The sequence below is a fragment of the Nestor notabilis genome, unplaced genomic scaffold (assembly GCF_000696875.1).
Source record: "Nestor notabilis isolate BGI_N333 unplaced genomic scaffold, ASM69687v1 scaffold8125, whole genome shotgun sequence".
NCBI classification, from domain to species: domain Eukaryota; kingdom Metazoa; phylum Chordata; class Aves; order Psittaciformes; family Psittacidae; genus Nestor; species Nestor notabilis.
In genome coordinates, this window is record NW_009928866.1 from 170,647 (window position 1) to 194,758 (window position 24,112).

Below are 24,112 nucleotides of genomic sequence, written 5' to 3' on the forward strand. Positions count from 1 at the left end.
TTCCCATAAATCAGTATTACTCTACATATGTGCACAGAGCTCCAGCCAGTTATACCACTCCAGCAACTGGCTTCAGCTCTCTGTTGATTCTGTCTTTCAAGATTTTCAACCTGAAAAACTAAGGAGCAGTTGAACAAATGAATGAGTGACTTCTGAGTCTACATTTAGTCTCCCAAAGATAAATAGCTTTAGGGTCTACAATGAGGGTCTTTTTACACTAGGTGCTAAGGTTTTTTCACTTGTCCTTGTCCAAACCAGTGTATACATGTGCCTATATATGGTTTTACTTGTCTAGCTTCTATTTCTAAACATTTGATCTGTTCTGCCTTCTGTGGGCAATGACAGAGAGCTCTCTCTCTGTTAATATGACCTGTTATAAATACCTGAGAAGACATAACAGCATCACAGGATATTTATAGTACAGACAGTATTCTCCCTATAATAGGGAGAATATATTTCTGTAGAAATACAGAAATGCTTCTGTAGAAATTTCTACAGAAAGGCTGGGCTAGAATAAGTCTTTTTAGAGTGTTCTTCAGTTCATTATGATGTGGATTTTCACTGACTTTTTAAATTTTCAAGTAAAAGTAGTATTATGTTCAGAAATTCTGTGGAAAAAATGGTTGTATGTTATTCTACTGTGTAAGGCATCTTATATCCTGCATCCTTCACATGACCCATAAAGAGTTCAACTGGAAGTACTAAGTCAAAGAGATCACATCTACCTTAAGTGTCAGAGTGCAAATGCGTTTAAACAAGGAGAGAAGAGTCAGTTTCTTGCTCCATAGTCCAGGCTGGTGAAGGAAAGACCAAGTTTGCAGAGTAAAGAGTTTGGCAAAATCTCCAGATGCACAAGAACTGTCTGGGCTCTGTTCGGATTCACAGTTTGACCACAACGAAGATTTGATCATACCAATTAACCCATTGCTGATCTGAAATACTGTTCAATTATCTCAGCTGGATTTCAACTTTGAAAAAACAAGAAATTCTAACAATTAAGACAGAAGTCAAGTGCTTCTTACTAGTCATAATAAAACAGAATAGTAAGTATTTAGATTTCCAGACGAAAATTTTGGAAACAAACATATTTCCACACTTTTTTTCTGTGAGAATTTTGGAAATATATTTCACCATAATACTTCTATTCTGGGAAAAAAAAAACCCAAAATATTGACATTGTTCCAGAAAAAAATGTTTTCAACTGGAAAACTTTTATCAGCTCTAAAAGCTTATATCTTTCTTTTGGAAAAAGAAACAGCCCCAGAAAATTACACTTTGATATAATATTGAATTATTTTTTTTTCCTTCAAGCCTTATGTTATAGCCTGCATTTTGAGCATAAATTTTGTATTAGCTCTTCCTTCTGAAGCACAACATGAAAAGTATTTGATTGTATAAGATAGTGTCAAGAGACAAGTAATCTGCTGCTATAATTTAACTGACATTAAGTTTCTCAATCCCACATAATTACAGTGGGAGGAAATTAAAAAAAAAAAAAAGCACAAAAATGAAATCAAGAAAAATAAAAAAAAAAACCCAAAACCCAAACCAGCCTTCAAATCTACTGCTTATATTAAATATTGAAGAGCTTCTTATAATTTCAAGCAGGCTGAGTTTTCCCTAATATGGTATCTCATTTCATATTTCGGAATGGGATAACCTTCAATAATGTCCAAAAACCCTGTTAACTTGATTATCTGGCTTGATCTCAGCATTGGAGCTATTCTGGACAAATGTCCCTTGAACAATTTTCTAAGAGAAGCTTATACGAGTTTCCTTTATTTGATTTTTTTTTCCCCCCAGAAGAATCCTATCAGTACCAGTATCTGATTAAGCTATTTTTAAGTCAAACATCATTGATTTCCTTTCATTTTCCTCACCTCCCAGAAATACCAGTTCCAATTTTCACTGGATGATTATAAACTGAAGATAACTTAAAAAAATAGAAGAACTTTAATGGATCTCCTAATGGACATTGTTGCTCACAAATTCTGTCAAGTTATTAGCAATGAAAATCTGGGGACAAATTCCTGTTTGCAGACCTTTGTTATTCCCTGTTGTTACTGCTATTTGCTGCAATGATTGTGAAATCTGAATCAAAGCCCTACTGAACCCCAAAGGTCACTCCTGCAGTGATTCACCATTGTGACAAAGGAGGTGTAGGGCTTTTTTATAAGAGTTACTGTCCTTGCATATGTGAGTACAACTACATGTTACAGAATTATCAGAGAAAGAAAGAATATTGCCAGGATATAACCATTCACCCTACTTCTTGTTTCAGTACCTTGAGACAGCCTTGAGGCAAGTTAGCTGTTATGTAAGGTAGTACTGGGTATGCTGCAGTGCAATCCTGATCTTCAGGTCAGTTTTGGATCCAGCTTGCTGATTTGGGCCATAAGCCACTCAACTGGGTCTTGGTAGAGAGTGGCCTTCTGGCTTTGTTTTCACCAAAGCAATGGCAGGTGAGATCAGACCTCTTGCTGTTTTGAAAGTTTTGAAATATTTCTGGATGTTGTTGGAGAAGTTGTTGTATTTCAACTAGCTGGGGGAATTTCTAAACTGATATGTGCATGCATGTACACAGACTGCATATATAGCTCTGTATATATTCTGCTTTGGATAATGCAGAAGCAAACTGCTTTTCTGTGTTTGGTGGTAGAAGCACCCTAAAATCAAAAGTCCTGTCTGGAGGCAAAGCAGCTATATCCTCTGAGCAAAAAACAACTAGCATTAAATAAAAAGTCTGGACTTCACTTGACACCCAGGCTATGTTCCCTGTAACCCTTCAGCTGTAATTCTCATGGTCTTCAAATGCAGTGGTCAGTAACAAACATTTACTAAGAAGTGACCATTTTTACATGCTTTACCTGCTTCAAAATTGGAACATAGGTTTCTTACCTTTGCCATTAGACTTTGATGCTTCTAAACTGTTATGTAAAATGCCAAATGGTCAGTTTCTTGTTAACTTAAGCTACAATTAAATTTTGTCTGCCATCATAAGGTAATTATAAGACCAGCATGGTACAGAGATGTATAACTTCACAAATGAGGAGAACAGAGGGGAGAAATATACACTGTGAATGGGAAAAGCTGTTCACATTAAAAGAGTAAAGATCAGAAGTCAAAACTCATGAATTAATTGGCAAAATAGATTGCTTTTATACACGTCTTTCCCCACCTTTCCATCCTCATGACAATCTTCTCTTTAGTGTGTTAAAACTCAAAAGATCAATACAGTGTAGGAAGGAGTATGGTATGAGCTCAAAGCATACAGCAGCAACTGTTGTGATAAAAGAGCTCAGTAGTCAGAGATGGTTTAGTCACTACGAAAACATTTGTCACTGCACTGCTGTGGCATAATGCGAATTGTCATGCTGTACAAGTACTTGTTTTGCATCTGCATAACTGTTGTTTAAAGTGGAGACATAAGGCTACTTTTAGATCATTAAATAACATAACTGAGAAACAGAGTAGTTATAATGAACTATCTTGTGTGATGCTATATATACAGAAATCCAAACAGGACAAAGAGTAGTACTGAGCAAAATATGCTTTCAGCCACATGGTGATGTAATTCATACTTCATCTCTCTGAGCATTTACAGCCTATAAGCATCTTACATAATCGCAACATATTAATCTCTACAGCCAAGTCTATTAGATTTGCCTAGTGCTGGTCTTACAACACAGGGTGAATTAACATATGCACCTGTGTAGTGTTTGTTCTCTGTACTTAGTGATAATGCACTACAGCAGTAATTTGAGGAAAAAAAGTCAATTTGAGGAAAAAAAGCAAAAAATAAGCTGCCAATATATTAATTGGCTTAAAGCAATTTGAAAGTAAGAAAAGAGAAAACCCAAATGCATAAATTTAAATTATTTAATACACTACTGTTCGTTCTTTAGCAGTTCTATATAAGAAAGTGATCGTCTGGGACACTGTATCAGATGAGAGCTGAACAAAGCTATGGGAAAACGGTTCAGCTATGACATTAAAATTACTATACCAGTCAGAGAGGCTGTAAGTTCCTGGGTGTCGTGGTTTAAGCCCAGCCGGCAACTTGGAACCACGCAGCTGCTCACTCACTCCCCCCTTTTCCTTCCTCCCCCCGCTCCCGGAGGGATGGGGAGGAGAATCGAAGGAATGTAACTCCCACAGGTTGAGGTAACAGCTCTCCAGTAACTAAGGTATAATGCAAACCACTCCTGCTACCAATAATAATGATAAGAGGAATAACAAGGGAAAAGGACACAACCGCTCACCACCTGCCGACTGATACCCAGCCCGACCCGAGCAGCGATCTGGCCTTCCGGGTAACTCCCCCCAGTTTATATACTGGGCATGACGTGCTGTGGTATGGAATAGCCCTTTGGCCAGTTTGGGTCAGGTGTCCTGTCTCTGCTTCCTCCTGGCTTCCCCTCCTCTCTGGCAGAGCATGAGACTGAGAAAGTCCTTGGTCAGAGTAAACATTACTGAGCAACAACTAAAAACATCGGTGTTATCAGCGTTGTTCCCAGGCTGAAAGTCAAAAACACAGCACTGCACCAGCTACTACGAAGGAGAAAAATGACTGCTGTAGCTGAACCCAGGACACTGGGTCAGATACCAACGTGTGAAGATAAGGGTTCAACTCCACTAGAAATCATAAGAGAGCATTATTTTCATACCATCGACTTCACTAGATTTGCACAAGACTTAATAGGACCCAAAGTCTTTCCTTAGAAAGGAGGACTGGGATAGCCATGTAATCTGCCTGTCTGAGGATCTGTACATGCAGTGTGCCTTAGCTCTGAGAAATAACAAGGAACTAAAACAATCGCCTTTTTTTTCAGACATCACCATCTCATGAGAGTAGAACCTGGCATTTTCACTTCCACTGACCTCCAATGCAACTCATATTGTGACTCTTCTTTTCCTGTATGTAGGTCTTGCTTGCATTTCAGCAACATTTTACATTAATTTTACATTAGGATAGCAGTAGTTCTTTTAAAATAATAATAGAAAAAAGTCGTAATGAAGGTACTTCAACAGCAACTATGAGAGCCAAAAATACCCACCCTTAATATAAACCAACACCGACATTGCTTGCTAAATATGTGCTTTATAAGCATGAATGACTTGTTTCTCTAAACCTGGGAAATTGGAGTAAAGTATTCACAACTCCTATAGCTCTTCAAGCCAGCCAGTGGTTAGAAAATCTAGGACACATTATCCCAATTTGTACTTTTTAGAGAGATAGTTATATTTCTACTTATCACAGAGAAGACAGCAGTAACTTGACTTCAAATGAGAAATTAAATGCCCACCCATCAACAAGAAGAGAACCTCCTTAAATTGCAGCACAGGAAGTCAGGCTAATGATGAATCATAAAATCAGCTTTGGTATTCCAAAGCTTTGATACTTCCAGAGACATATTGATGCCCAGAACTGCAAATAAAATATAGGCACACAACTTGTCAATGCCATGTCCAGAAATGACATGGGATGAAGTCTGGACTGGCCTCTTACTGGAGATCTGGAAGTGCAAAATTTGGACAGGCACAAGGACACCTTGTTGGAATCTGATTTCCTTATGAATGTCACTTGGCTTTTTCTTGCTTCTGACTGGAGAGTTTTTTGAACCACAGAATGTTATTCTGTGAAGGAAGGCAGATGAAGTGATAGCATCAGCAGAAGAAGATAAGGTATCGGCCTAGAAACTAATTGCACAGCTTGACTTTCCAATTTGTTAAATAGAGGGAAATTCCCCATGAAGGGGAGCACAGGCTTCAAACTGCTGGCAGACTTTTTCATCTTATTTTTGAATAACACAAAGTAGAGACAATTCTGATCTAATTGTAGACAATTTATTAGTAAAAAAATTAGCTGAATAAATTGTTCTCTCTAGTGTGTAAGTTAAAGTTAGAATACACACACACCAGGGAAGATTATTCCAGAGGTATTTATGACTGCAGGATATCTGAAAAGTACTAAAAATTAAATGAAAACAACAATGGCTTATATAATCTCTCCTTTTAAGTATGCAGCTATATGAAATTTGTGGTCGTTAAGCAGCCGGGTCAAAGAGTAAGTCAGCCCCACTTTGAGCTGGTGTGTGGACAAGATGATCTCCAGAGGTCCTTCCAAAATAAATAATCCTTGGATTCCATCAAATGCCCACAATTAATAAGGTTGTGTCAGACTACTTCAAACCTAAAAATCTATCTCAGGTCTACCTGCAGAAATGGGTTCACTCTAGTGGAAAGGGCTCAAGTGCTCTCTGAGCACCACAACTTACCCTCACCCTCAGGTTGCCCCATCAGGCCCCAGCTATCTTGTCCTCACTTTCATCCTGACCCTGTAACAGCACATGGTTATTCGCAAGCATCAAGCGTATGCAGAGCCCCTGAACAGTCTAAACCATAATGTAACAGGATCCTCTGTGACAAATGAAGGCAGTCAGAATGAGGGCACAACAGGGAGCCTGTCCTGCCTCTTCCTTATTTCTGTCCAACTCAAATGCACTCACGTGAACACAACAGCACATTTCCATCTGCTGAGGGAGCTACTCTCTTCTTCTGCCACCCTCCCTCTGCATACAGATGTGCTTGTGTGTGGACTGCACACTCCAGAAGGCAGATGCTGCTGGATTTTAATCCCCCAGAATTCTCTGATGGATTAAACCTCAGATCTCTAACCCTTCTTTTAATGGTGCAGTAAGCAACACACATATTGCTTACACTGATTTACAGCTGAAATAATCATGAAAGACAGTCAAACTGAAATATCTGAAAATCAATCTATGTTGCAAGTGGATGGGACACTAAAGCATTCTGGATTATTTTCTCTACCCTTCACTCTGCCCACTCCCTGATGAGGCAAAAATCAATGTCTGCAGCAATAAAAGTTGCAAGTACATGTATTACCCTCCACCTACCTGTAGCCCTTCAATTGCCAGTTTGAGGATAGATGGGGTAAGCTTGGAAGCTTGCTTGAAGGAGAAGTTGCTCCAATCTATAATTAGAATGAAGCCATTTATCTGAAGCTCCTGATCTTCGATGAGCACTTCCAAGGACAGTAGGATAGCCCGAAGGATATCTATGAAGGAGTTCCTAAAGCCAAAGCAGAATAAAAAGTGATCAATGGTTGCAGTTATCTTCAAACCTCAAGATACGCAGCTTTGCTGTGGATGGGGCATGAGGGAGGGATGGGGATTTATTCTGGTAGAATTCTTCCAAAAAGAGAGTTGTTTCAGAGGTGTCACTAAAGAGCTCCTTCTCTGAAACTCACATTGGTGTGATAAATCCTGCACAATGGTGGATAAAATAAACCCTGAATGAAATCTTTTTGATTGTTCTGTCATTCCTTACAATAGATTTTAGCTAAGCTACTTTGCAAAAATATTTGTCTGCGGTGACATGAAACAGATTCAGGCTATCAGTTTAAATCCCTGCTCTTTCGGATATACTTTACCAGTCTGTTTGTTTGTTTGTTTCACTTCTTTCTATAAGAAGAAAATCTGAAAAGGAAATAAATCAATGCAATATTAATATAAATGGTATGGTTACAACCAGGCTCCCTGGCTTCCCACGTGAGTGGAGAGCATGATCCAAGGCTTTGCACTATAAATTTTGACTGTTGCCTTATTTCTGCAAACCAAATGCAATATGAAAAATAGCTGCATCCACTCAAAATAGGAGCTCTCTTTTAATTAGCAGCTCCCAATAGGCTGGCTGAAAGGCTTCCCTCAGCTCTGGGAGAATAATTAGAAGGCCCTGAAGGAGATAGAAAGTGACAGTGAAGAAAATACTGAAATGTTTTACTTTCATGTGGAAGTCTGTACTGAGAAGCCTGGGCCGCTTTCTACTTCCACCTCATGCATTTTACAAAAGCAAGAGTTGGACACTTAATGACTAATTCCATATTCACACCTGAGTAAGCTGAATCAGACTGTCTCCTGATCTGTCTTTCTCACTAAGATGATTTACAAATAATAAAGTCTTTAAGAGAGGAGCAAGAAAAGAAAGCTTCAGAAAGTTCAGCTTCACCTTGTCTAAGATGAGATTGTAACATACTGCTTTTGCAGTCTACCTCTGCATAATTCTCAAATTTTGATGAGGCCTGAGGTCTATGACAGGGAAGGTTCACACCTTGTTCTTCCGTGGAGATTTTAGTTTAATCCTCTTCTGCTGTTTTCTTTAATTTGAAACAAGTCATCGAAGCCTTCAAGAGTTTTTTTTCAAATTCTGCCCAAAAGAAAAAACCTATGTTCTGTCAAAACAAACTTCTCTACCATCAAGACCTCTTCCTGAACAGCAGCAACACATGAGAAATCTCTATTAGAAGTAACTGGTGAAGTGTTTTTCTGTTCTCTCTCTTCTCATTTCTCTCATCAGTTTTTGAGTGGCGTTTTTGTCTAAGGACACAGTCCCTTGAAAAATCTGTTTCTGAACTGTGCTCTTCTGCAAAAATTAGAAACTCCTCTGAAGTGTAACTGCTGAGGCAACTTGCAATACACAGAGCTTAAAGATTTAACTTTGTTGCTGCTGGGTACCAGGCTGCCCATTTCTCATTTGCAATAACAGGACAACATTGGCGTTTTCAAATCCTATGGAGAAACTGTGCTAAACAGACAAACTGAAACAGTAATTTCCTTAGCAACATAAGATGAGGGCATACTGATTGGATTGGCAAATTACATTTATTTTTAGTCTAAATTTATTTCAAAAAACTATGATATGTATATATTACCCATCACCCAGCTGGTGATGATTTTCAAGCAGCAGCACTAGATTGCTAGGCTTTCAGTGATGATAGTAGTGAATGCACCCCTAGACCTTATCTAGTTAATATATCCTACACTGCTCTACTATTCAAGGGGTTCAGCCTTCCACAAGAACTGCCCTGAGGAAGCTCTCAGAGCTGTGCAGTGTCTCCAAAAGTGTCCTTACAGACATGCCAGCCTTCTCTACTCTCTTGTTGACATCAACACACAGTGGTATCATCATTCATGGATAGACTTTCTGGCTAGATTGGGGAAGATGGACTAACCCAGAGCTTAATTTAACTGCATATTTGCAAGCCTGAAAATGAACTGAATACTTGTTATTACTGAAGACCACACTATACTAAGAAAAAGTTTCATCCTTCATTTGTAGGAAGAAGTTTTCTTAATAGGCCATTGAAATTCGTATTCATGATCCTTCTACCCCTGATACTTATAAAGGTTACTTAATGATTTCAATAGGGCTGTATAGAAACAGTGCATACAAGGCATCCTCTGTAATACACTTGAACTCCAAATCACAATAAAATATTTCATTTGACTGAGTGAAAAATCTTCCTCTTGGACTCTCTGCTGAGGAATTCCGGTCTTTATTTGGGTGTCTACATAAATTACCAGGATATCAAGCAATTACTCACCTGCACTTTCAGTAGAAATTATTTGCCTGGGAGATATGGTGCCCAGTTTTCCTAGAGTGTAACTAATCTGGCTGTGCCCTGCCCAGATCCCTCCCCTGTCCCACAGGTATTTGCAGTTTTAAGACATGGTGTAGGAAATAACTCGAAGTGAACACAAAGACATTTTTTGAATGAGTGCAAGGACACGTGAAAGCAGCACACAGGTCCTCCAGGTGGGCTGTTTGCAGGCATACTGTTTTGTGAATGTAGGGTCTGGGTAGAAATCCGACAGAGTGCCACTTGAGGCTGAAGCCCTCTGCTCTCTAATCTTGAGGCTTTGAGACAAATCATTCAGCTGTGTGACTGATTTGCATCCAAATAATTTTCTGTGCATGAACACAGAACCACTTTCTATTAGTCCATCTCTTTTGTTCCTTTGCTTAATATTCCCTTCCCTCCTCCAAATCCCTCTCCACCAGTTTAACCCTCTCACACACTAAAAAAGTGAAATAAATTGCTATTACACAAAGGGAAATGTGTAAGGTGCTGTAAGGATTCAGCATGGAGCCTACTGAAGGGAGGCACTAATGAGTTACAAAAGATTTGCACAAGCTCCAGAAAGACAAAAAGGAAGAGGGAGAGAGAGTGCCTATCTGCCTTGGCTGAATGGAAAGGTACCACAAAAGAAGCTCTTCAAATATCCTTTGGAAAATGGGAAGTTAGCCCAACAGAAGCCAGTGGTAGAGAACAATAATGTAAAACAAAAATGAAGATGGTTTAGCTGAGGGATTTGGTGGGGAGATTAGCCAAAGGCATAACATGAAAATAAATAAGAAGAAATTACTTAATTATAAGAGGCGTAAGCAGGCTGTGAGAGAATCAAAAGGCTCAGTGGAGTACCAAGGAGCAATGGGAACAATTAAAGAGGATAAAGACATTGCAGGGAAATTAAATGATCTATTTGCACGTCTCTGCCACCAGTCATTTTGAAGTGATACATGGATAATAAAGCTGAGGGACTGTTGGAAAATAAGGGGTCAAATAAGACACACTGCAAAAACCCGATACATTTGGGAAAGACAGCATTAGTAAAGGTTTTTGACGTTACTCTCTCTGAACAGCTAAGCACAGGCTCTGTTTTAGGCATGCTAGTGGAATTAATTGGATTATTCAAATGGTTAAAAGTATGAACATACAGAAGTACTGGCAGCTGAAGCCATTAAGATTGTCTGGCAGTAAGCAAAAAAACAAACTGTCACTAAAAATCCTGACTATCCCAGAAAACAGCAGGCTAACAAATTTGGATCAACATCATTATCTTGGCAGTTGCAGACAACTCAGTTTAGCATCCCTGAGTTAGTATGTGGTAAAAGTCTCTCTCCTGTATTTACTTAAAAGGTGGCCAAAGCTGAATAACATTCAGCAAGCTACAAATACGACAGAGATGCAAATCAGGTAAGAGACCACATCTTGTTTTGTTCCCTCCCCAGATAATAAATCACCAATGAAGATCTTTTAATGGGGGGAGAGCTGGCACTACCCTGCAAGGCAGATTCCCACTGGGAGTAAAGCACGGAAGAGTAAGAGGAAACAAGAAGGACCAGAAAAACATCTTCAGATTGCCCGAATTGTTTGAGCTAATCAAAGCTGAAGAAGCTGGCTGCGCCTCAAATCCTGTGTTCATTTCTGGGCCCTTTGCTACAAGAAAGACATTGAGGTGCTGGAGTAGGTCCAGAGAAAGGCAACGAAGCTGATGAAGGGTCTGGAGCACAAGTATGATGAGGAATGGCTGGAGGAACTGATGTTATTTAGTCTAGAGAAGAGGAAGCTGAACGAAGACTTTATTGGTCTCTACAACTACAGGAAAGGAAGTTATAGCAAGGTAGGTATCGGTCTCTTCTCCCAAATAACTAAGGACAGGAAAAGAAGAAATGACCTCCAACTGACCACAGGAAGTTTAGATTGGGTATTAGGAAAAATTTCTTCAATGAAAGGGTTATCAAACATTGGAACAGGATGTCCAAGCAAGTGGTTTAGTCACCATCCCTGGAGGTATTTAAAAGACTGTAGATGCACCACTTTAATAGGCATAGTTTAGTGGTGGGCTTGACAGTGTTAAGTTTACAATTGGACTCTACGATCTTTTCCAACCTAAATGATTCTATGATTAGAACACAGTAGATCAGTGCTGGTGGAGGAGGGAGAACCCAGGAAGGAATATAGTTCATAGAATCACAGAATGGTTAGGGTTGGAAGGGACCCTAAGATCATCCACTTCCAACCCCTCTGCCGTGGGCAGGGACATCTCACACTAGACCATGTCGTCCAAGGTTCTGTCCAACCTGGCCTTGAACACTGCCAGGGCTGGAGCATTTACCACTTCTTTGGGCAACCTATTCCAGTGCCTCACCACCCCCACGATATAGAACTTTTTCCCACACAAAGACAAGGTACACCGTCCATGGAAAAGTCCTTGGAATCCAGTCAGTATTGGATTTTGAACTGCTGTTCATATGAAGTCATTTATTTCAGCAGATTAAATTCTCCTTTCTCCTCATGAAATATTGATAAGAAACCCCCAATATCTATTAATGTGTTCTTCAAAAATATCTGGGGTTTTTAATGCATATATTTATTTTAGAAATATAAAACTCACCTCAGCTGGTCTTAGAAACAGAGATGTGAAGAACACAGTAGATCAGTGCTGGTGGAGGAGGGAGAACCCAGGAAGGAATATAGTTCATAGAATCACAGAATGGTTAGGGTTGGAAGGGACCCTAAGATCATCCACTTCCAACCCCTCTGCCGTGGGCAGGGACATCTCACACTAGACCATGTCGTCCAAGGTTCTGTCCAACCTGGCCTTGAACACTGCCAGGGCTGGAGCATTTACCACTTCTTTGGGCAACCTATTCCAGTGCCTCACCACCCCCACGATATAGAACTTTTTCCCACACAAAGACAAGGTACACCGTCCATGGAAAAGTCCTTGGAATCCAGTCAGTATTGGATTTTGAACTGCTGTTCATATGAAGTCATTTATTTCAGCAGATTAAATTCTCCTTTCTCCTCATGAAATATTGATAAGAAACCCCCAATATCTATTAATGTGTTCTTCAAAAATATCTGGGGTTTTTAATGCATATATTTATTTTAGAAATATAAAACTCACCTCAGCTGAAAAAAACATTGGAAATTACTGACATACGATCCTTGGGGATGCATGTCTCAGACAGAGAAGCTCACAGCTGACTCATGCACTGAAAAGGACTTGTTTGTCTCGTCTGTGTGAGGTCTGAATAGCACGCATGCACGCAGAAATTAGCAAGGCTTTTCTGCAATTCACAGAGAAAATGGGTTTCATTCACAGGAAATGTTCACAACAAATATTTTGACCAGCCACAGGTAACTTCCTTCGTAGCACATCCAAAGCCATTTAAATTTGCTAGTTGAAAAAATATGAATAATTCGCTAGCAGGCAAACTGGAGAAATTCTTATACAACAATATGAGATATTTTTGTCTTATTTTGTAGGGTACCAACCTCTTCTTTGTCATGGCCAAGTTAAGTTACAGAATTTTCTATTTCTTTGTAGAACCAGAATATATGCACATAAAACTCCTACTGAGTAAAATACAGGTTACATTAAGTTAATGTCATAGCTTCAAAGTATTCTTCTGTCACATCCAGTATAGCTATCTTTGGCTGTTCCAGTATGTCAGCTTCAGACAGGCATCTCTCCTGTTTTGTAATGAAAAGATAACAAGTTTTTCCCCACAGCATCTGTGTAAGTCTATAAATAAAATTCCCAAGTAACTTTACATCCAGGATAACAGACTGGATAGATAAGTGTACCGATTTTTTATTTCTGAAGTGCTTAGTGCAACAATGCACTGGATACAAAGAATAGCACAGACTAAGCTGAGACCTGAACTGTATTTAACAACATTAGAAAGCTACTGCTTAGCTTATAACTGAACAGAGGCCAGTCAGCCACAGATATCTGTCTGGCCTTGAATTCCTGCTTGGAGTGAGCTGGAAGCCTCTGCCATTGCCAGTGAAGTGGAAATGTGCCAGCCTGCAAAAGAAACTGCATCGGTTTATTCTTTTATCATGCAAAAATTGTCTCTCGATGTCTTTCTTAAAGATATAAAAATATTCCCCTTGTTATGTTTCTCTGGAGGTTCTTCTATATACAAGTATTATGAGGTTTTTTGCTGTCACTTTCCACTTCAGTTGAACTCCATAGCAACCAATAGCCCCTGAACTGCACGCTCCGCATTCGAGTCTGTATTACGAATCTCCTCCTACATAGACTCATTCATATTGTGGGCATCCTTGCCAAGTGAATACTTTGTTCCTGGTGTTAATGTGACTGTGCAAGGACCCTTTCTTATGTGTAATCTGGCTGAAAAACAGGGACCTTCACAGCCCCTGTGCTTGGGGCTGGAGAGTCCAGGTGGTGGGGCTCTTCAGACCTGTGGTAGGACAAGCTTCAACCAGAGACCTATGGAGGGCAATGGGGAGATATCTGATCTTCCCATTGCCTCAGCCCAGGCAGGTGTCACTCCATCTAGCGGGGAATTGGCCCAAGATAAAGCACTCCTGAGAGCTCAAAACCTCCCTACTTGAGCTCTCCAGAGACTCGATCCCAAATGGAGCAGGCAAACGATTGCAACCTATCACAGCACAAGTTAGTGACTGCTCCTAAGGGGTCCATGCAGGTGCAGTAATGCTGCCCAGCCATCAGGGTAATGGCTTGGCTGGGCTCCAGCCTGAGTACTCAGAGCCATGCAGGGTGAAACCTCTCAAGAGCAGTGTGCAGCTCTACTTTGTAGCCTGCTGCTGAAAGGAAAAGCCAGAGTTGAATCTCAGAAGCAATACAACTGCTTCTCCAGTCGTGGATTTGCTTTATTCCTTCAAGAGTTAAGTATTTCTTAGCTACACACCAGTGATTTTCTTGCCTTTTTAGTACCTAGGGCAATGTCATGCTTGTGCACTGTGCAAATTTCTCTGTTGAGAAGGAAAAAGTGACAACCACAGGCAGTGTTTTATAATACTGTGAAAATTATCAAAAGCCCTATGCTACAACCCATAAATGCAATCAATAAATCAGTTCTACAGCAGAACCAGTGCAATAATTTGCCTGTCCCAAATGCAATGTCTGCTGTGAGGAGCACGGGAAAGATGGGCAAAGAATACATTCCAGAATAAGCACAGTCAGGGAGTCTGTGGTAGTTTCAGGTAAGTGTCCCCCACTGTTAGAAACCAGTAGATGACATGTGGGAATGGACTGGTGGTCACAGCTCAGAATATTGTTTGAAAGGTAGTTTTTAATCTCCTCTCAAGATCTTACTGATGTTGTGATACTCTTCCCTCAAAGCACAACTGCAGTAATGATGAAGAAAATGAATGCTGGTACAGGAATTGCTTATAGTTAGAAGCATTAGGATGGATGACCTCTGTTGGTTTACTCTATTCTGTTTGTTTGCATAGCCTTTTCTTATTCCCTTTTGGCATTGCAATCCATTCTTGCATCATACTAAGCTATTTGCTCTATTTCTTGCATCATTGCATTCCACGAGTTAATTTTTTATTACTGAAAGGGAAAGGATGTTCTTTTGAACATTATGAAGCTACTGTTTAATCACAGAAAGCAATTACACAGCTGCTTTGTTCTGTTGTTAGAAGGTACAAATGGCACCACCGATTCAGTCCCCCTGCTATCATATTTCTCTGTGTTATTCCACTCTATCTCCTCTAGCTATTACTCTACTGTGTCTTCAGCATCTTTCCATCTGAACTAACCCTGGACTTTTTGCTTCCTCCTGATGTGATTACCTCACTTGTTCATAATGTTAATGAATTCCTTTCACTGCTCTTTTTTTTTTCTTTGTTTGTTTTTGACAGTTATATTTTTTACATCCTCTTCTTTTTGAGATAATATAATGTAAATTTAATTCAGTATTCAATGTGAGTTTGGAATATCAACATACATAAAAGAATGTGTTATCTTTTCCTATTTATTCTCCATCTCATTCCTAATGCAGCCTAACATCTAATTAACTTTTCTGACCACCTCTGCACAGTAAGTACACTTCTTAATTGTGCTGTCCATAATGACATAATGTTTTTCTTAAAAGGTTAAAAGTAATTGAAAACCCAGAAGAAACTGCATAGAGTTAAGAGAGGATCTGCATACTCGATTTGGCAACATATTAAAATCCAACCTGTTCTTGCACTGCACGTATACTCATTTGCATATTAAATGTTGTTTTTATAGGTCATTCTAGAGTTCTTCACAACTTTAGCTAATCTTCACTAACCTACACAACTTTCCATTTACTTTTTGTCACATTATTATTTACTTCACCTATGTTTGCCAAAAGAATATTACTGCTGGGCATTATGTTAACATAATTATTCTGCTTACAAATCCTACTTTATGCCTAAACTATCTGTGCCATTTTTATGTGCAAGGCAAGAATTCATCTGTATATTTCTTAACTTTTCTGAAAAGACTTTAATACAAGCTTCACAGGAAGATTTTTTATTAGCTAACTAAACATTATACTTATGTATTTTACTTTTGCAATTCTAACAAAATTATCTAATTGTCTCTTTGTTTGACACCAGTAAATTTTGCAGCAAACCTTAATGATGACTTGATCAAATAGTAAAGTTACAATCAAATAACTGCTTACCAGTGCACATATTCTGACAGTGCTGAGTTCAGAACTATGAAAATCATATTATTGCTTGTGGCTATTCAGACAGCACCTGGCTATTCACACAGCACTTATCAATCCAGAAAGCTTTGAAAAATGTAGCAGAATGCCTGGAAGTTCATTCAGAAACCCACTTTTCTCTATCTCCATTGGAAAGTTTAACTGTTCAGCTAATAAAAAGACTCCTTCTGTGCACCTGAAATTACAGTAATGAACTTTCAGTTGGTAATCCTAAACTGACAATGAAATGAAAAGATACATGTGAAGTCTCCTCTTTCCTTCTAGTACCTAGTCTGAAATCTCTATGAAGCTCTAAGGACAGAGGAGAAATCTGGTCCATCTGAAGCTCAGATTTTCAAAGCCAGTGTAAAATTGGTGTGCTTGAAAGATAAGAGTTAAAACATGCCTGTGAAAGCATTTCATATTTTAAAAGGAATTTTGCTGAAGGGTCCCTTTTTCTTGTGTTTGGAATTATGGGAGGTACATTTGATTCTACAGGATGAAAAAAAGTCAGAAAAAGTCATAGGAAAACTGGAAAACTGAGTTTAGATTGCCAGTAACGGGTTGCATCAAGCTCAAGAAATAGTGATCTATCCAGTAAGAAGAGCAGAGCTGAGCCAATCATGGTGAAAAGCCACAGTAAACAGACTGGGTAGTGCCCTGAGCTATGGGCAGTGGGCATGAAATTCCGGACACTGTGCATGAAGGTGACAGTTGTTCAGTGTTATTTCCCTAACAAAAGCAGAAGATGAAGAAGAAAAAAGAAAAATACAATATTTCAGTGGACTTAAGTGAGTGCAATATACTCCTTGGCCTGTGTGAAATAAATGCGCACACAGGGAAAGATTGTTGCAGACCCTGCAGCAGCAGCATGTTTAGAAAGGGTTCACATGAAGATGGTGGAAAATGGCCATCAGCAAAATCATCCTGTGGTAGTAATGTGTATCTCCACATACAGATTTATAAAGTAGTTTTGTTATCACCACAAAGTATAACGGAGAATCAGAGAAACCATGTTTTATCTCTCCTTTCAGGAGGAATGAAAGAGAAAAACAGAGCAGGTATGGGTAGTAAACAGCAATGCCACCAGTGAAAACAAAGGAATAATTTGCAAAGGCAGCAATCAGAAACATCACAGTCTCTAAACTTACAACCCCTCTCCAGTTAAAATGTCATTTTAACTATTATAATATAGAAGATGATGTAAAAATGATGCTTTTAAAAAGCTTGGAGAAGCTTGGCGGTCCCTATGCCTGTTTGGTGGAGAGCATAATAGGGTTTAGAACACCAAGAACAGACTGATGAGGACATGTGGGATGTCACCACCAAGGGCAAATAATCAAAGCTGAATCTCTTCAGAGATATTGAGTAAAAGATTATCAAGACATGAGAAGAAGTCGCAAAAAATAGAAATAAAAGTATATCTTATTAAACATCTTAAATGGCTATTAAATCGGGCACATAAGCATATATCTCTGCTTATGCCTCTACTTAAATCTGGGTAGTGAAAGTAGCAGACATTGAAAAGGTGTATAAAAGTAATGTCAGTCTCAAAAAGGGTAATAAATTACTTTAGTTGAAGCCCTTCTGGGCAAATAAAAGACATATTCTAATAATTTCTTTTAAGCAAATGAAAAGATCTGTCAAGTATTACGTATCAAAAAGGTTTCCCACTAAAACAACTGGCAACTTTGATGTAGCTGGTAAGATGGAAGAACTTGATATTATTGGTGCAGGAATGATCATTGAGCAACTCAAAACAGATGCTATGAAGATTCATCAGGCAGCAGTCTAGGAAAAATTAACTGCATATCTTTTCAGAAACAACAGTGAAGAAAATTCGCTGTAATGATTCAACTGAGCAGGGAAGAAGGACCAGAAAAAAAATGAACCTGTGTGGATTTATGAAATAGAGAAGACTGTCAAAAGTGTATGGGATCATGCTGCTGCCAGCCACAAAGAAACTTCTTTGCAGAGTTGTGCTGAAAAAGATATGCAGTACCATGGAGATCAAGAAAAATTAACAGTTTTCACCTTAGCCACTTCTGAGTGCATCGTATTTGATGCAACTTCACTGCAGTGTAGGTATGAATAGCAACGACCATTGCCCCTAAGAGAACAGATTTTCTTTGTTCCCAGAAATCATACTGAAGGTATGAACGGGACAAATCTGTTGAAGACCCCAGAGTTTACAGAATCTTTTATGGAATAAAATCCAACCCACAATGAGTAGTCTGGTCAAATATTATCAATGGCATTAGAAAAAGGTATGTCTTCTAACTCACATTGTCCAGGCTTGTCTCGGATCTCATTGGGTATTGAACCTCCCATGTGGAAAACAGATGTCAGCAATTGCTTTGGGACATCTGGATTCCACAGACACATGACTCTCCAGTATGTCAATCAACAAAAGACTGATATGGAATGAATTTTTTAAGTAGCTAGTAGAAAACAGAAGTTATGGAAGACACCATGAGTCTGAATCACACTACTCTGTAGTAGAAACCTTAGGAATTTAATTCTATAGGCAATATGAATGATAACTGCTTCTGTAAAGACTCCAGTGAGTGAGGCAATTGCTCCTTTTGAAGGGCAGTTGCTGAATACAGAAATCAAGTATCATCAGCATTATATTATGTAGCGTTACTAGCCTTTTACTAAGTGTTTTTTTGTGTGGATGACAGCAATGAAGCAAAAAGTCTGCCTAAGGGAAGATAAAACTCTTTTTCTGTGTATTTTACTAACACTTATGCAGAATAGGCTGGGTAAGGAGAACAGAAATTGCTCAGATCCAGAGACTGCTTCAATCACCTGATGCTTTGCAAGTGAGGAATTGAGCTTTTCTGGGATGTATGGGGTTTCTTTGACAAAATAGTCCTTTGGAATGGTCTTTTTCTTCTGGTTTTGTTTTTTTTTTTTCCCCACTTGAAGTTGTGAAATATGGTTTTCTGAGAGAATTGCAAGACAAAGGGAAAAGGGATGACCTTGGAAGGACTCCCCTGAAATTCTTCCAAAGGAGCAACCTGAACAAATTAATGTGAATGGCCCAGCTGATTTACAAATACAATTGTGTTTTGACTGCCTTCCTCAAAGCAAATGAAGTAACCATGGAACAAAATTATTAAAATGCAGGCTGAAAATTGAAAATTAGAAACTACCAGGGTTACAGTTGTTCTCAAAATGCCCCCTGTGCAGGATCAGTGGACAAAATAGGCTTTAAAAAATTTTTTAAGTATGATTTCAGATACCATGATCACAACGGGAAAAAGGAAAGCATATTTTAAAACTCCAGACTGATTCTTCATAATTTGTGAGTACTTCAATTTCTGTGAATGCAGTAGCTTGGTACACAATTTCCTCATTTAAGAAAAAAAAAAAGAATAGGCAATCTACCTGAAACATTTAATCAATGCTTTACTTTATTGTCAGGATTTGAAACCTTAAGTTTCTGAACCAAATGCTGCTTTTTAACCAAGATTTCTAATTCCATGACCTAGCAGCATGAAGGCTTTTTCCTGAATGGAATGAACTTGAAATCCTAAAAGTAGCAGAAATAGAATTGTGGAGCCTTGTGTTGAATATGTGGTCATGGAAAAAGGAAGTCCAGCGTGGTATCCCTTATTCCCCTGAAGCCAGTATGTTTTTCTGGTATGTGCCAGCAATTCCCATTAGGGTGCAGATTAGTGTTGCAAGTGGTCCTTGCCTTGGAGTAGTAATGTTATGTTCTTATTTTGCAGACTATCGAATTTTCTCAGGAATTGCCAGTGAAAAACAATCTAAGCAGTTCATAAACCATTAAAAATCAGCTGAGATGAAAACAGGATTTCATGTGAATTGTAATGTTAAGGATTCTGAAATAAAAGTTTCATTAATTTCTTGTTACAGAAGTTATCGGCAGCCTCACAAATCAATCTAACCTCTGTACAATAGAGCATACTTACATGTGTGGATGTTTTGCCTGCTTTCTGGTAACCACTGTTTCAGGGTTTGCTGTTTCTGTGGCAAGGGCTGTATTTTAGGCTTCTAAACAACTGGAAACTGTACAATGATAATGTAACGATTTATACTCTTCTATTTCTGTTTGTATTGTTTTTCATTGTAAAGCTAATATAATTAATTAAAATATTTTTTCATACTTATAAGAATTCTTACATAGTGCAGAGAATTACTGAAAAAACTTGATTAATTGAACTACTCATTCAATTATAAATAATTACTCAGGGAGCAACATATGTAACAAATACAGAAAATAATAGACAAATTTTTAGTGCTTTTGAATTCAATACACAATAACATCCTGCCAGACCCCATGTTAGTATTGGAGGAGGCAGCTCTGGAACCAAATAGCTGGAACAACCAGGATCTTTACTTCAAACACAAGCAGTAGAGATCACTGAAATAAAGATACAGACAGCAGGGAAGCCCTGTTTTGTCAAAAGTCAGAGTAAAAGAGGCCAAAAAAGGATCAGCAGACATTGCAAGTCTAGTTACAAGCCTTGAGAAAAATGTCAGAAGGAAAACTTCAATATTAGAGGTAAACGTGGAAGTCTTGAACAAATAAATCACCCTTTGTTATTTACTTCCTCTTGTTTTCTGTAAAAAATTTACATGCAGTGATTGATGCCAGCTTGCTTACAAAGACACACAAAAGTCACAATTAATTTTCCTTGAGACCTAGTTGGTTTGATGTTCAGAAACTAAGGGAAGACATGGCCTTTGGAAGAATTAGTATATAAAGCTACAATTTGGTATCAAGGGATGACTTACTAAAGTTGAATGGTTAATACCACATCAGGTGTCCTTTTTTGTCTGTTATTGTCTCACAGTTTAGAATGTGTTCAAAGCACAACCTTACAACACATTTGTTAAAAGAGCAGAATTTATTTGCTTAAAAGCGACACTAGTACATACTTTTTTTTTTATTATAGCCAATGCTTTGACTTCACACATGCATTACTAAGAAGGTCGTATGGCAGTATCAGTGAAAAACCACAAGTGATCAAGTCTTTGCAAAATGAATCCTGATATGCTGCAGTTAGTTTAATTCCACAAAAACACACAAAAAGCAGAGAGATTCCTGGCTCTCTGTGGGGTTTTTATCTCCCTGATCTGGCAGAAATCTTCAACTTTCCATTCTCTTGCATCCAGTTGACTTAGGTTATTATTTTGCAATTTTATTATCAATCAACAGTGCTTAATAGTCAAGTAAATGCACTGGTTTCATTTCTACACAAAAGGCGTATTAAGCCATAAGGTACTTAAGCAAATGCCTAATGAATAAGCATCTGAATAATCTCATTGCTGCATTTTGTCTCCATAGGTGAACTTGCGGGGGTTGCTCACATGCATGTGGGTATACACCTTGCTGAATCAGATTTTATGAAAGAAACTATTCTTTGTCTTCTTGCTCTTTGGAAATGAGTGAACCTTTTAATGTATATGCTTTTGAAAGAATTAGATAAGGAGGTTCTCTGGCTTCAGCCATGCAATCTTTTAACTCATAGTTTCATGAAAGTCAGAAAACAGACTTTTAGTTCACCTATTCTGACCTAGTCACATGCACTACTTTTATTAAAGGCCCCACAACATGACTGTAGGCATGAATTAGGCCATTTTTCATTCCAGAAGTAGGAAACTGCATGACAGACAGAGTACAGCGCTGGCACAGTGAGACCTTGTGTGAGCAGGACATTGATGAACACCTTCCTCCCCTACGCCTGGCTGCATCACTTCACCCCTGCACTCTGCCACTCCCCTGGTCCCAGCCAAAGCCTCTCCTCAGAGGACACAGCTAATTGAGGTGCAGAGCTATAAATCATACCTGCTTCATGATGCTGAGTACTTCTTCCAGCACAACTATTTCCATTTTTATCCTGTGTTTCATTTTCTGTTATCCAGCCGTACTCACACTTGAGCAATTTGCTACATGCAGTAATCAGTCTTGGGTGCCCTCCTTAAATGCTCAGCACCACCAGCCTGGCAAATGGTTGTTTTCTCAACATACCATTAGTATAGTAACACTTCTTATCTTTCTGATTACCTCAGGATAACAACATAACCATTTTTTAATAGACGATGCATTTGTAGAAACTTAAAGTAAGCCATACCCTTGGCATCTGGGACATGTAGAGCTCCTTCAAGGGAGAAAAAGTAGGCAAAGGGGTTTGTCCTGACTAGCCTCCTGCAAGAGCTGGACCAGGACTGTAGTCTCTCTGTGGGTCTGCGGGGGCCAGTTCAGTTTCCTTCTGCTTTATTTTTTCATCCTAGTGTGTTAGGACCCAGTTTAGAGCTGATACCAAAAAATGGGAAAATTCACGTAGAAGGTTGGTTGCTGGTGAGCACAACTGGCCAGTACAAATTCAATATCTGTTTAGATACATATGCAGTAAGCGTCACCCACCTCAACAACTGTGGTCTGGATTGACTGGGTAAAAAATTTGATGTGGCTGCATTTAAAATCTATGCATTTTATTATGTTTGACATTTGCCTGTAGGTTACCTCTCTGCATTATATGTTAATATAACCTTTGCTACTCGCTGTCTTTCCCTGACTTTAATGCAGTTGAATGAGATAGCCGAGTAAACTCTTTGAATTTCAAACCCACTCTACTAAGATAGTATTTTGGGTAGGTACTTGAATACTGGTAGGTCCACTAGTATTCAAGAACAGCATTTAGCATCCTGGAGACTAGATACTCAGCTGTGCCAGTACCACACCCCAGTGTATTTCAGAGCTAAGATGAAAGTTGCTTTACACTAATCAAATTTCCTTGGATGTAGGGATGTAACTGCTGATTAGCAGGGCCAACAAGAGCTCTAAGGGCCCTCCTTGTGCTATTTGCCTTGCTGCCAGCCGACAGGACAGCCCATGTGGCTCTTGCATCAACTGGAGCATTCCCTCCATGAACATGTAGCCACCACTATGTTTGTACTGTGACATCTCACAGCCAAACTCAGTACTTCACAGACTCCTCCCATGGGAAAACTCAATACCTCTGAAAGTAAGACAAAGACAAGAAAGTACTATTCTTACTCACTGCATCTGCATACTCCTCCTGACACAGTATTTGTTAACCGATACTTTCCTTAATTCTGAGAACTTCTTTTATTGAGGTTATGTCAGAAAGTCCCCTTTGGAGGACTATTTCCAAATGGGCTACATCTGATGCCTCACAAGGCTCCTTGGCTGTTAACATGGAGTCTATGTCTGATACTCTTTTGTGAAATAAACCCCCAAATGATCCTGAATTACTTTTAGATGAATCATAGAAAATGTTCTCTGAAAGAAAGTGAATATACATGTACCTGTGCGTACATTTTAGCAGAGAATAATAATAAGATGCTGGAAACTGAAAGGCATTCAGTGGCAGCTATGGCATACACAAACTGCCATTTTTCCTACACTTGCAAAGCTCTATTATTCAAACAGAATTGAAGGCTTTATCAGGGTGAAACTGAATTTAAATTGCAGTAGCCAGCTAGAAGTGGCTTACATGTAAATGGGAACCTAAGAAACAGAAAGATTTCCTACCATCGCTCCCTAGGTCAGAGTTTATTCCTCCTTTTTTATCTTAGTTTTCAAATGAATATTGCTGTGCATTTGGAAGCAGGATTTTTCAGCAGTCTCTCTTTCAGTATAAATCACATTTCTTCTTTTGTACTAACACAACAGATGGGTAGGATTATCCCTGGGACAACAAGGCAATGCATTCTTATTCAGAAACCTCTCAAAGTGAGAACAGCTTAGAGGATCATAGGTCCAAGATAATAGTAGAGGGTGGAGAGAGATGCCTTAGATAAGGTCATCACACTCTGGTGTGATTTTCCTCATCAGAAATACCTATACAAAATAAATTTTGTGTGCTAACACATACTCTAGCACTCCAAAGGGGTACAGGCACCACATTTACTCAGTAGATTGATCTGTGCATATTTAATATACATGACTGGCATCTCTTGGATTTCCTGTGAAAGGAAGCCAGGAGGAAGGAAAGAGGGAAAG

At 38.9% G+C, this 24,112-nt stretch overlaps 1 protein-coding gene across 1 annotated transcript in view; it reads right to left on the reverse strand.

Moving 5' to 3' along the window:
* The window catches only part of CLVS1 (clavesin 1), a 91,826-nt gene that overhangs the window by 58,505 nt on the left and 9,209 nt on the right, over window positions 1-24,112 (reverse strand). The window contains exon 2 of the mRNA XM_010014721.1: window positions 6,918-7,092. Within this exon, the coding sequence (XP_010013023.1) occupies window positions 6,918-7,092 (175 nt within the window). The remainder of the gene's footprint in view (window positions 1-6,917; window positions 7,093-24,112) is intronic.